This window comes from Pteropus alecto, unplaced genomic scaffold, assembly GCF_000325575.1.
Source record: "Pteropus alecto unplaced genomic scaffold, ASM32557v1 scaffold20, whole genome shotgun sequence".
NCBI lineage: Eukaryota > Metazoa > Chordata > Mammalia > Chiroptera > Pteropodidae > Pteropus > Pteropus alecto.
The window spans coordinates 194,383-207,118 of NW_006436298.1; the positions used below are offsets into that span (position 1 = coordinate 194,383).

The following is a 12,736-nucleotide window of genomic DNA, read 5'->3' on the forward strand; positions in this document are numbered from 1 at the left end:
AAGCTCTGTAGGCATAGCAAGGGAGAGTGCCTTTAAACAGGAGCTTGCTTCACAAATTGGAGACAAAGAGGCCAGCTGTTGCTAGAGTGAAGTAAGCAAGAGAACAGTGGGAAATGATACCTGAGCAAGAGCTAAGAGCCAGATCATGTAGCTAGATGAGTAAGCTAGTGAGAGAATGGAAGGAAATGCCACTGGAGAGCTAAGGGCCATGTGGGACCTTGGAGGTCATGGTAAGAACTTAAGCTTTTATTCTGAGAGGGGAGATCTTTAAGGATTTTAAAAAGGGGTGTGATACAATTTAGATGTTTTGAAAAGGTTATTCTAGCTGCTATGTGGAAAACAGACTGCAGGGAGATGAGAGCTTATTCAAAGAGGTTGGATAGAAGGCTTATTGAAGAAGGTGACTTGGATTAGGGTAGTAGAGATGGAGGTGGGATATGTGATTAGATTACAGATATATTTGAAATAAGGAAGACTACAGATTTGCTGATTGTTTGGATGTGGAGTGTGAAAGAGAAGGGAAGTTTGCAGCATGAGCAGTTGAAAGAATGGAGTTGCTATTTACAAAAATAGAGACTAAAGGAGAGTAGATTGAAGAGAGATATTTGAGACATGTAAATTTGAAATAGCTATTTGACATCCAAATAAGTATATCAAGTAGACCATTGGATATGAATTAGAGAGAAAGTGACAGGTTGGAGTATATTAGCCAAGCAAAATATGCTACAATAAATTCTGAAGAGTTGTCTACCTTTTCACTCGACAAGATGCTCTCCATCTTGCACTTGTTCACCTCACCTCAACGTGACCTTTATATATATCTGTGTGCCATTTTGGTTTTCCACTTTGCAAACTCCCATTCTTTCCCCTGAGAAGTGCCTCTCAAACAACTAGGTATACAAACACTTAACAAAAGTGTATACTGTGCACTATTAAAAAATACCAATTTTGTTTATATTACTGTCTGAAGGAAAAGTTAAATAGCAACAAGGTTCTTTATTTAGTTCATTGAGTTTTAAATATTCTGTAACTTTCTCTATTTTTAATCAGAAAAGGGAAGTTTTCAGCACAACATCTGAATGAACAATTTATTTTTTAGATCTGAGAGATTACTGCTTTTCTGTAAAAAAACCTCCTCATCCATACCAAATTATAAAATAGATCTTCCTTTTTGGAGAGCCATTTGGCAATATCTGGTAAAATGGAAGATGTTGATATGACCTAGAAATTCCACTTCTAGGAATATTACCTAGGAAAACTCTTGAAAAGTGTACAAAAAAATAGCTATAAGAATGTTGCAGCTTTGTTTGTAATAATGGAAAATTGCAGCAACCTATTCTTCAACAGAAAAATTGTTAAACTATGGCGTATTCAAGCAATAAAACACTATAAACAGTTCAAAATAAATAACCTAGAACTACATTTATTATTGTGGATAAAAATCACAATGTTGAGTGAATAAGGAAGGCTGGACAAAAAATTTATATGGTTTTTATTTTACATATCTCAAAAAGGAAGATCATCCTATCTAAATCATAGAAAATTCCATGTGCGAAACACTATGAGATGGTTTTTACCTGTATTAATTTAATTCTAACAACCTTGTGAAATAAATGATGTTATTACTGTTTTGCAATATGTGCCAGACACTATTCTAAGTTCTGAAGTAACAGCAGTTAACTAAAAGACATAATAAAAAATTTGTAAACTATTATATGTCAGGTAGTAATGTAGGCTACGAAGAAAAAGCAGAGTAGCAGGATAGAGTAATAAGGATTGAAAACTGAAACTCCTAGAGAGTAAGAAACCTAATGAAAGTCATTCAACTTAGAAATTTATAGCTAGATTTAAACCTAAATCAAATTCCAGATGCTTCTCCTTTCAAAAGATTGTTAAGTCAGTCATTTATGCGTTGGAAAAATACACTAATTCATAGCACCTGAAATCAGCAACACTAGAAGAAAAAGTTTAATAGAACAGGAAGGAATAGAGAACGAGGTAGATAGTGGGTGCTTTGATTCCCACTGGCTGTGGGAATTAAAAAATAAGATTTGAAAGTGAGAAGAGTCAAGAAAGCAAATTAAGCACCATCTTAATTTTGCCTTAAGCCTTGATAGCAGCTTGAGTGATACTGAAAATCATTTTTGAGTGCTACTTATTGGAAGTAGGTTGCGGATTGCCAGTGTCAGTGTTAGGAAATTTAAGGAGAGAGTGCATTAATGTATTTGTTAAGAACATGAATTTGAGAGTCAGACAACCTCAATACCCGATCATTTATTTAATAGTTGTTTGGCTTTAGGGCAAGCCAGTTAACCTTTTAAAGCCTTTTCTTTTCCCAGTAGGCTCTGTCCACAATACTCTAAATTAATTTCTCAGCTGCTTTTTTTCTTCTCAGACATCAGAATAACCATATCTTCTATTATTAGATAAATTGATCATAACCTACACTACCTGGTTCACATTTCCCCCTCACTGCCATCCCCTATAAAATTCATTAAATGCTTACTGTGGAAATAAACAGAGACCAACCAAATGAGAAAAGCAAAACCTATTTTTTCTGAGCTCTCCATAGTAAGGGAGTCAGCCACCATCACTTGCATTTTGGCAGAGACTCAAAGGCAGGCAGAAGAGTGGGAGAGCTTTATAGTGGAAAAAGGTGAAGGCTGCTGGCATGGAGAGATTGTAGGCATTGGTTAGAGGCTTTCTCTCCTAGGTCCTAAGTTGGAAGCGGAGATAAAAAATAGGGAAGCTGTCAGTTTTTAATAAATTACTTGTCATATTGGGCTGATTGTAATAGAAGTACTGTTTATCTTCCTGGTCTCAAAAGGTAGCAGTCTGACTTCCTACAGGTCTGACTTATATAGCAGGCTAGCTTTTGGGGCTATTAATTATAGATAAGGGGTTGGCTTTCTGGGCAAGTTGCTGCAGATTGTGGGTCAAAGTTCTATTTTTATATGTGGTCTGGCCATTGTTCATTAGTATACTTGGTCTCTCACTATTTTGCATCATTTACAATTATTTTGAGTTAAAGTATTTACCATAGGCTAGAAGGTTAATGTCTTCATGAGGTATTTAATTTAGCATGATTCCCCACAAGAATTTAGCAAGCTGAAATTTTTTTTTTCCAGCACTGACATATTATTGCTTTTTCACTTTCAGTGGTTACAAATGACACGGGAACTGAGCTTCCAAAAATTTATTGAACAATCAGACTTACTAGAAGAACTTAAATATGACTTCAATGAAAAAGCTGAATTGAGACACATTGAGACACAAAGGCCTTTTGTCTTTAACTATTATAAAAATGTCCCTGAGAGAAATAGCAAGCGCTACCAGGCCCTTGGCCATTTGCTTGAACAATACATTTATGAGCTTTTGGAGAAAGTGTGCAAATTACAAAAAGTATACATCCCACCAGAGGCTGATAAGGAACCAAGAAGCTTTTTTTTTATGAGTGAGAGAGCATTAACAAATCATCATTCTGCCCTTCTTGTCCTTCTTCAAGACCATGGGGTCTTTAGAGCTGGTCAGTGGAGTCAGCAGTCCATAATACATCATGGTCTACAACATGGAAGTCAGATACCATGTATTCAAATGGCATTGCAGGCACATTATGATGTAATTGTGCTGAACCCCAATGACAATTTTGTGGACCTCAAGATGGAAAAAGAGTGGAAAGGCCTTTTAACACAAAATATTGAGTCTTCTTCCCTAAAAGTGGTTCAGACTGAGAGTTTTTTATCTCTCCAGCAGCCTCTCCGAAGTATTCCAAAAAGATGTAGCAACACCCCTGAAGAACATGTGGCTTACACTTGGGATTACTTCATTTCAAAGGCTGAAGGCAAGGATGTTGCCTTCATTGTACATGGTTATGGAGGCTTGGTTTTTATGGACTTGCTTGTTCGTAGGAAGAGGGAAGTGATGAGCAAAGTATATGCTGTTGCACTTATTGACTCTCAACATCATGTAAGACACCAGCTGGGAAGTGATGTACAGTTATTAGCATGGATAAAGCACCACTGCCGTGAATGGGTCACAAGTCCTAGAGCTTTGGATAAACCTGCAGATACTGTTTTGAAAAAAGAATTCCCAACGGTTTCTGCTGGTACAGAAAAACACGACTTAGCCCCTTCCTCTAGCCTTCAGTCAATTTTTAAATACTTTAAAAAAGCTCTGAAAGCCAAAACAACTATTAATTCCTCGCACATACCAATAGTAACTAGAAGCTCCACAAAAATAAAGGAAAGTGCTTAAATTACTTTTTGTCACCTAAGTTTTGTCTCACTGAAACTCGTTTAATGTAGATGCTAGAAAAAAAAGAACACTTCCAGCTCACACACAGCATTATGTTCTGGATTAAGGTCTGATTTGTTACTTTTTTTAAAGAGAACATGTTCTCTTTTGTAGCCTATTGATGAACAGAAAGTCAGTTTATATTATCATTAATATTTTACGGTATTAATCAAGTTAGATCTTTCTTTTGAAAAGCGACTTTCTAATGGTTTAATAGAATGGCACCAAAACTGTAGTCAATAGAAATTAAATAGTAAATCAATCTTTGATTCTTATGTTATTAATGTCATGTTAAAATTACAAGTGAACATAAAAATTAAATATCATAAGCAAACTCAATTCTTTGTTCATGTTCTTTTAAATTTTTTTGGTCATGCATGTCTGTTTTCTCATACATAAGCTAATATTTGAGTGTCTACTATGTGCCAGTCAATACTAGGTATTGAGGACACTGGCAAAGAAGGCCAACATTGCCTTCATCCTTATGGAATTCACAGTGAACAACAAATTGCATGTGTGAAGTGTTAAGAAATAAAGAGTGCCATGGAACATCTAGCATAATAGCTAAAAAGCCTTGGAGTTCAGGGACTACTTCCCGGAGAAAATGGTGCTTAGTTTGAAGAACAGTAGTAGTTAGCTGGGGAAACAGTCACTGGCAAAAGAATAGCACGTACAAAGGTTCTGAGGCAGGAGAGAGAAGTCCAGTTTAGCTAGAGCTAAAAAAATTATGAGAGAGTAGTGTTAAAGAAAACATTATTCACTGACATTTGTTAAAGACAATAAGGAAGATTTTATTCAAGAAAGATTACTGCAATGGGGCAGTAGGAAATAGAGATCAGGATCAACCCCTAATACAAGGACAGTGGAGGGGATTTATAGTCAAGGAGCAGGAAAAGGATCAGTGAACGGAAAATTACTAAGTAGTAATATCAGGGGGTAAGGGAGATTCTTGCTGAAAGAAAGCCAAGGTGATGTGATACTGAAAGTGGAGGATGAGGTATTTTATCAAATATAGATGATGGTCACATACCAAAGCTGGGAGATTTTCACCAAACTGGCTCTGCAGAATTGATAAAATTGGACTAAAGAGACTAAAAACAGAGCCCAACTTTGGAGCCTAATTGAGAGGAGGGCACAGAGGAGCCAGACTCAGATTTGGTTAAGGAGAGAGTTTTTATCAGTAGCTGGAAAGTTGTTAGAAAAATAGGCAAAGGCAGCTTACACAAGGCTGCATTGTCCATCACTAAGATTTTTTACTTTATTCTAATGACAAGTCATTGGATGGTTTTAGAAGAATATTATTAGATTTACAGTTTATAAAGTATATCCTTCCTGCAGTTTGGAGAATAGATTAGAATGATGAGGACAAGCTTGGAAGCAGGGAGACCAAATTAACTTTGGCAGTAGTCTGAAAAATACTTAATACTCTTAATGAACAACATTATGTGATTGATTGGAGGTCAGAAATGAGAAGAAGAAAATGACAAGAATTACTCCCAGCTTTCTGGCTTGAGCAATTAGGTGTTTTGAAATACTATTTGCTGAGTAAGGAACTAACTACTGGTGAAAAAATGTATTTTCGCTGTTTCGGAAAGTTTTTTAAAAAGTAATAGTTTACAAATAATTTTTTTAGCTCTGCCCATAGATGAGTAAGAAAGGAACCCATATTAGACACTACATTTGAAAAACTGACTTTCGGCCATATCTATAGATCTACAGATTTCTCTATACATAGCTATATCTAGTATCTATTTTTTTAACCTAGCATATATTATAATATATGCTACTATCAAATGTTTTTATGCCCCCAAAATTCATATGTTGAGGTCTTAATCTCTAATGCGATAGTATTAGAATGGGGGAAGGGGCATGTTTTCGGGGTGATTAGATCATAAGGGTGGAGCCCTCATGAATCGGATTAGTGCTGTTATGAAAGAGACCCCAGAGAACTCCCTTCCACCATGTGAGGACACAGCAAGAAGATGGCCGGCCATCTATGAACCAGGAAGAGGCCTTTATCAGACACTGAATTTGCTGGTGCCTTGATCCTGGACTTTCCACCTTCTAGAAATAAATGTTGTTTAGGCCTCTCAGTCTATGATACCCAAACAAAGACAATTCCTTATCAGCAAAGACGTAAGATTTCAAGTTTCTCATTTTTTCTGCATCATGCACCATAATGAAAAAAAAAAAGGCACTGAATTGTATGTAAATCAGGATATATAAATTTTAAATGAATCTTAGCCTTCGATAAACTGTTAATCTCACCCAGCCTTCATTTCCCATTTTGTAAATGAGGTGAGCTCTGAAATCCCTTCCAACACAAATAGTCAAACTAGAATGTATTTAATGCACCTAATGTGAAAAGCACAAAAAAAATTAAAACATCACCATATCTTGCATTTATTTAACTGAAATTTGATATTTCTCATATCCCCCAATTTATTTAATCTGATAGTCAGATGTATTATCTATTACTGCATAATAGATTACCCCCAAAACTTGGTAGCTTAAAACAACAAACATTATATCCCAGTTTCTGTTCATCAGGAACTCAGGAGCAGCTTAGTTGGGTGATTCTGGCTCAGATTTCTCAGGAGAGAATACAGTCAAGATTGTCTGGATCTGCAATGATCTAATGCTTGACTAGCTGTTGGCAAGAGGCCTTAGTTCCTCACCATATGGACCTCTTACCTAGGCTGCTTCTGTTAAAGAAAAAATTATTCTGACACTTGTTAAAATGGTCAGAAAGACTTTACTAAGGGATATTGCAGTAAGGAAGAGAGATCAGGCTCAAGTCTGAATACAGCAAAGACAGCTGGGAATTTACCAAGGAGCATAGTGAGGGGATCAGTGGATGGAAAATTACTGAGAGACATCAAGGAGAAGGAATTCTTGCTAAAGGAAGGCCAAAGGCTTAGACATCAAGGGTGGGAGATGTTAATCAGATAACAAGAGTGGGAAGATGATTTAGCAGGACTCATATTAAGACTGAGCTATGTAAGAAGAAAAAAAAGAAAAAGAAAAAGACTGAGCTTTGTAGGTCCCACAAGGGTAAGATGATTCATGAAGGGCCTAGGTTGAGGACTAGTCCAGAGGAGGGTTCTGAAGAACCTAACAAAAGTTTGGTCTAGGAGAGTCTTTGTCACTTGAGTGTCCTCTGGACATGGCCAGTAACTTGTTTGAGGTCACAGTGGGTAGTCATGCATGCCTCAGGCCCACAACTTCCCTGATAAAAATTTATCTGCCATAATCAAGCTCTGCACATCGTTTTTGTGCATCTAGGTTAACAAACCTTTGAAATACCTCTTTTTTAGGCTTCTGAGAAACAACCACTTTCATAAAAGCACATAATCTTGTCAACTATCCTATAATCCAATCATAGATATTTCCTTGCCTTGCTTTCTTCCATATTCATGTAATCTTCCTTACCTTCCTTCCTCAATTCCAAATATATAAAAGAAACTGCAAAATTGTCATTCTCCAGAGCATTTGAGATTTTGCTTCCCAGCACATCTGCAGTTTAACTCAAATAAAAACACTTTTAAAATTTCTCTACAGGTTTACCTTTTTTTACGTGGACAATCCAAATGAATAAGCAAGCAGGAAACTGCAGTGCCTTTTATGACCTGCTCTCTGAAGTTGCATACTAGTCTATTAGTTTCCTATTAGGAGTCACTAAGTCCAAAGGAAGGAGAATTAGGCTCCACCTGTTGAAAAGAATGTCAAAGAACCTGGGGACACATCTTAAACCACCACATCAGAAATTATGCCAACTGAAACTAATGGTAAAGCACTTCAACTCATTTAGTTATAAGATTATCTTTGCTCTGGAAGCGTATTTTAATTTTTTGTTTGTTTGTTTTGATAAACAACTCATGTGTTTAGAAACTGGTTTTCTCTTTCTCTGCGAAAACATCAGTATTCTTGCCACAGACAAATGCTTGTGTTGAAATCAAAGCTTATTTTAAGCTTTCTCTCCCAGGGGCCACCTTACTCTATTTCTGTACTCTGACTTTTAATGTAGATCTATTGTTGCAAGTTGTTAAAAAAAAAAAAAAAAGAAAGAAAGAAAGAAAGAAAAGAAAAGGAACATCTCCAGTTTTTTGGCTATAAGCTGAAGCCCAGAGATGTGTCCTAGTAGAGAAAAGATAGATATGGGAGGGCTTCAGGAAAATCCTAAGACCTTCTGACATCATCATATGACAATTCAATTTTTTTTCCTTTCTTGTGGAAAGTAGTTAGAATTAATAGACTGTGATCATTGTTTGAAAGCAAAGTACACCAAGATTTGTGTGCCATTTCCCAATACTAGACAAAACATATTTCAACAAAAAGAACACATTGTTAGTAAATTCGTTAATGGAAAGTCTCTCTTTAACTGGAATTTCCCTCACTTGCTTTTCAACTTTTCTTCATAAACTAGTTCTCTAACTTTAGAGTGCATCAAGATAACCTGCAGATCTTAAGACAAGGATTGCTAGGCATCACTGCCAGAGTTTCTGATTCAGCAGAATTGGAAAACGGGGCCTCAAAATTTTGCATTTCTAACTAATTCCCAAGTGATGCTGATGCGGCTTGTCTGGAGATCACATTTTGTAAAGCACTGTTAGAAAGGCCAGGTTGGTAATAAAGTTAAATATACCTCACATGAGGTGAAAATTATGATAGATTATCATCTGGCCAACAGTTCCTCTCCTAAGGAAAGCAACAAGCGGAGTTTGTTGACTGAGCCCATGTTTTTTGACCCCAAAGATCTCTTCTCCCAAAGAAAAGGTGTCCTGGCCCAAAATAATGCTTTCTTTTCATTTGCTTAATAGTTCACTTGCCCCATCCTGTTTCCTATAAAAACTTTCCTGATAAGAGTCCCTGCCTTCCCCTAAGGGAAAGCAACCTTGCCTGAAATAATTCACTCATTCCCACCCTCTTTCTGCCTATAATTTGTACAACTCCCCAGAGCACCCTTCCAGTCGCTTGATGGGATGCTGCCTGATTCATAAATCTCTTCGTTAAAGCCAATTAGATCTTGAGATTTATTAGAGAATTTTGTTTTTTTAACAGTACATACCACTTTTTGTTGACCCATTAATCTGTTGATGGATGTTTCCATTGCTTCCACCTTTTGGCTATTGTCAATAATGCTAAAATGAACATTGGATTATAAGTATCTATTTTTGTCTCTGCTTTTAATTCATTTGAGTATATACCTAGGAGTAGAATTGCTGCATCATAAGGTAATTCTATCTTTAGTTTTTTGAGAACTCACTAAACTGTTTTCAATAGCAGTTGCACCATTTTACATTCCCACGAGCAGTGCACAAGAGTTCCAATTTCTCCACATCTTCATAACCGCAGACAATATTTATTATTCTTTCTTTATAATAGTGTTGACATAAGAACACCCGAACATATAGAAAAATGCTATGAGTTTATTAGCATCTATTTGAACCAAACAGGATATGCTTGGAAACAAGAGCTTAACAGACTGAGAAAAATGCTTCCTAGAATTATTACCGAACTCAAGGGATTCGTTTTATTGGCACGTGCCAAAGTCAAAGGAGACACGGACAGGAGTTTGCAGCAAAGAAAGCAAAGGTTCATTTACGGAAAAGGTGCCAAACTTGGAGACACAGGTGAGCTAATGCTCTAAGACCTGGCTCACCATGGCCTCTAGGGGATAGGTTATACAGAGGAAAACTCATTCATCGGGGTAGCTATTGGAGTTTGGGTTGTGGGCTCTACTGATTGGTTGTGGCTAAGCAGCTGATCATTGTATTAGGTCCTGATGTCAGTCATAGTGTCATTCTGTTTGGTGTCAAGGGGATGCCTGTAGGGTCATTCCGCTTTCATGGGTGTGAAGCTCCAAGATGTTATCTTTAGTTTGATCGGAAACTGTTTCTGTGGTCAACAGACCTGAAGATTTGTACCTAAAACAGATGCTGACCTTAGAGCTTAATGATTAGGGAGTGGTTGTGCAGTATGCAGAAGGATAAGGAAAGAAAAGAAGCAAGTGAGCACAAAGCCCTTTTCAATCAAGGAGAAAGAGAAAAATCATTTTGAAAAAGTAAAGAATGACAATTTGCAGGTTTTTTTATGCATTTGGAATTAAGGAGGGAATATAAGAAAGATTAAATGAAGGTGGAAGAAGACAAGGTGGGGATTGGATTGCAGAACAGTTAACAAGATTATGCGCTCCCTTGAGGGTGGTTATGATTCTGAGGGGTCTGAAAAAGAGGATTATTCTGGCATCTCAAAGATGTGTTACTCTAGATGCACAAGAATTGACAGGGCTTGCTTAAGGCAAAGATAAAAAACCTTTTACTAAAAAAGTTGCATGTCTGGGGTGTGACTAACCACCATGACCTGCCCAGATAGGAATTTATGATCAGATCACACTATGAGGTTACTTTCTGTCACTGCACTTGTTAGCTTTATTACAGAATCCCTTTTTCATCCATAGTAGCCATCAATGAGTATAAGGGGGTATCTCATTTTAGTTTTGATTTCCATATCTCTCAGGATTAGTGATGTTGACCATCTTTTCATGTGCTTATTGGCCATTCGAATGTGTATTTTGGAAAAAAGTCTGTCCAAGTTCTTTGCCCATTTTTTAAATTGGGTTGTTTGATTTTTTTGTTGTTGTTGAGTTATAGTAATTCTTTATATATTCTGGATATTAATCCCTTATCAGATGTGATTTGTAGTTGCCTTTTTACTCTGTTGATAGTGTCCTTTGATGTACACAAAGTTTTAATTTTGGCGAAGTCCAAAATGTCTATTTTCTCTTTTCTTGCCTGTGCTTTTGGGGACATAGCCAAGAAATCATTGCCAAATCCAATTCCATGACATTTCCCCCATGTTTTCTTCTAAAAGTTTTATAGTTTTCATATACTTTGAAGACTTTGATACATTTTGAGTTAATTTTCGAATATGGTTTTAGTTTAAGGGTCTAACTTGTTCAGCACCATTCCTTGAAAACACTGTCTTTTCCCCCAGTGAATAATGTGCCTTATGTTTTAAGAATGACAACTAAATCAAAAGACTTTAAAATATTGTGCTGGCTAAATAAAACACCTGCAGACTGGATTTTGGCCCAAACGCCACAAATTTGCAGTATGTGCCTTAATTTCATTTTCGAATTAAATTTTCCATATGAGCTAATAGGAGCAAGAGATATTTAGTGTTCTCTATCAGGTTCCAGGCATTGTACCAGGTACTAGCAACAACTTGATCAAAAAGGTTAATAAGTTACAGTACTAGCATCAATGAGTTTAAAGCTGAGTGAACTTGTGAAAACATTTGTAATACTATGTGAGTAAAGGCTTATAAATAAAGGGACCCAGTCGAGAGTAGATTAAGAGGATTACAGAGTTTTAAATAACGGGAAAACAAACAAACAAAAAAGCAGCTACATAGCCCACCTCGGTTATGAGAATTGCCTCAAGCCGCCCAGGGGCGGGTATCCAGCCTTCTCTCGGATAGCGCTGCTTAACAGCGCAGCTTTCCAGGACGGAAGTCTTTCCCTTGTGGCATGACGTCATATGACAGCGCCGGGAAGAGAGGGCGGGATTTCCGGCTGCTGGCCACGGGTCAATGATGATTTCCTGTGTTCACTGATAGGCCTGTTGCGGGTCAGGTGTGGCGCCGTCTTTGGGCTGCACTTCACAGCAGAGTCTTGTGGCCTCTCGGGGTCCCTGCGATTTGCACCGGCGGGAGCAACTGTCTCTGCACTTCTGGTATGGGCAGTTCTTGTAATCTCCCAGTGTGTGTTGAGGTGGGAGGAGGCAGGAGACGTTCTAAGATAGACTTAGTGGAGCATGTGCGCTAAGAAAGTCCACAGATTATTGGAAGGCAGTGATTTAAGAAACTATAGATAATACAATACCTAAAAAAAAAAGCAGTTTGCCAAAATTATATCCTTGTTCGCTTTTTACATTGTGCGTTTTCATTTCTATATCCTAAAAATCTTTACCAGTTACAGAGACAAAACTAAAAAATCTTTTGTTCTGAAATCAGCGTTTCTTACACTGGGGCTGAGGGCTCCTGGTTAAATATTCCGGAGAGTCTAAAGTAATTTTTTTTTTCTTTAAAATATGTCTGAACATATTTTAAATGTGAGAAGTATTGAACCAGGGTATTTATTCGAATAATACTTGAGTAATTACTGAGAGACATGTATGGCCAAGCATTGGGTAGTGTTAATATAAATACAGTCCTTGCCCTGATAGAGTTTACCACCTTGTGGGGCAAATAAGTAACCAGGCAATTACTATACAGTGTTACAAAGTACTATGATAGAGAGGTACAGAGTGCTATAAGAATAGAAAGAATATATGGTCTAAAGTTTCAGGTTAAGAATAGAGAGGTGTCGTTGAGGTGAGCAACAGGTTATTTCGTGAAAACGTTATAAACTCTTTATAAGTTTGGACTTTAACCTCGCAGC

At 37.1% G+C, this 12,736-nt stretch overlaps 3 protein-coding genes across 3 annotated transcripts in view; 2 read left to right on the plus strand and 1 right to left on the minus strand.

Moving 5' to 3' along the window:
- SENP7 (SUMO specific peptidase 7) overlaps positions 1-11,822 on the minus strand; it is a 134,713-nt gene extending 122,891 nt beyond the window's left edge. Inside the window, exon 1 of the mRNA XM_006913060.3 lies at positions 11,715-11,822. The gene's annotated coding sequence lies outside the window, so the exon portion shown is untranslated. The remainder of the gene's footprint in view (positions 1-11,714) is intronic.
- Positions 3,169-4,254, plus strand: LOC102882719 (putative protein FAM172B). Its single transcript, XM_006913360.1, has one exon. The coding sequence runs from the start codon at positions 3,169-3,171 to the stop codon at positions 4,252-4,254; it is 1,086 nt and encodes a 361-aa protein (XP_006913422.1).
- Positions 11,823-11,877: 55 nt separating the features above from the next.
- TRMT10C (tRNA methyltransferase 10C, mitochondrial RNase P subunit) overlaps positions 11,878-12,736 on the plus strand; it is a 4,479-nt gene continuing 3,620 nt past the window's right edge. Inside the window, exon 1 of the mRNA XM_006913062.3 lies at positions 11,878-12,029. The gene's annotated coding sequence lies outside the window, so the exon portion shown is untranslated. The remainder of the gene's footprint in view (positions 12,030-12,736) is intronic.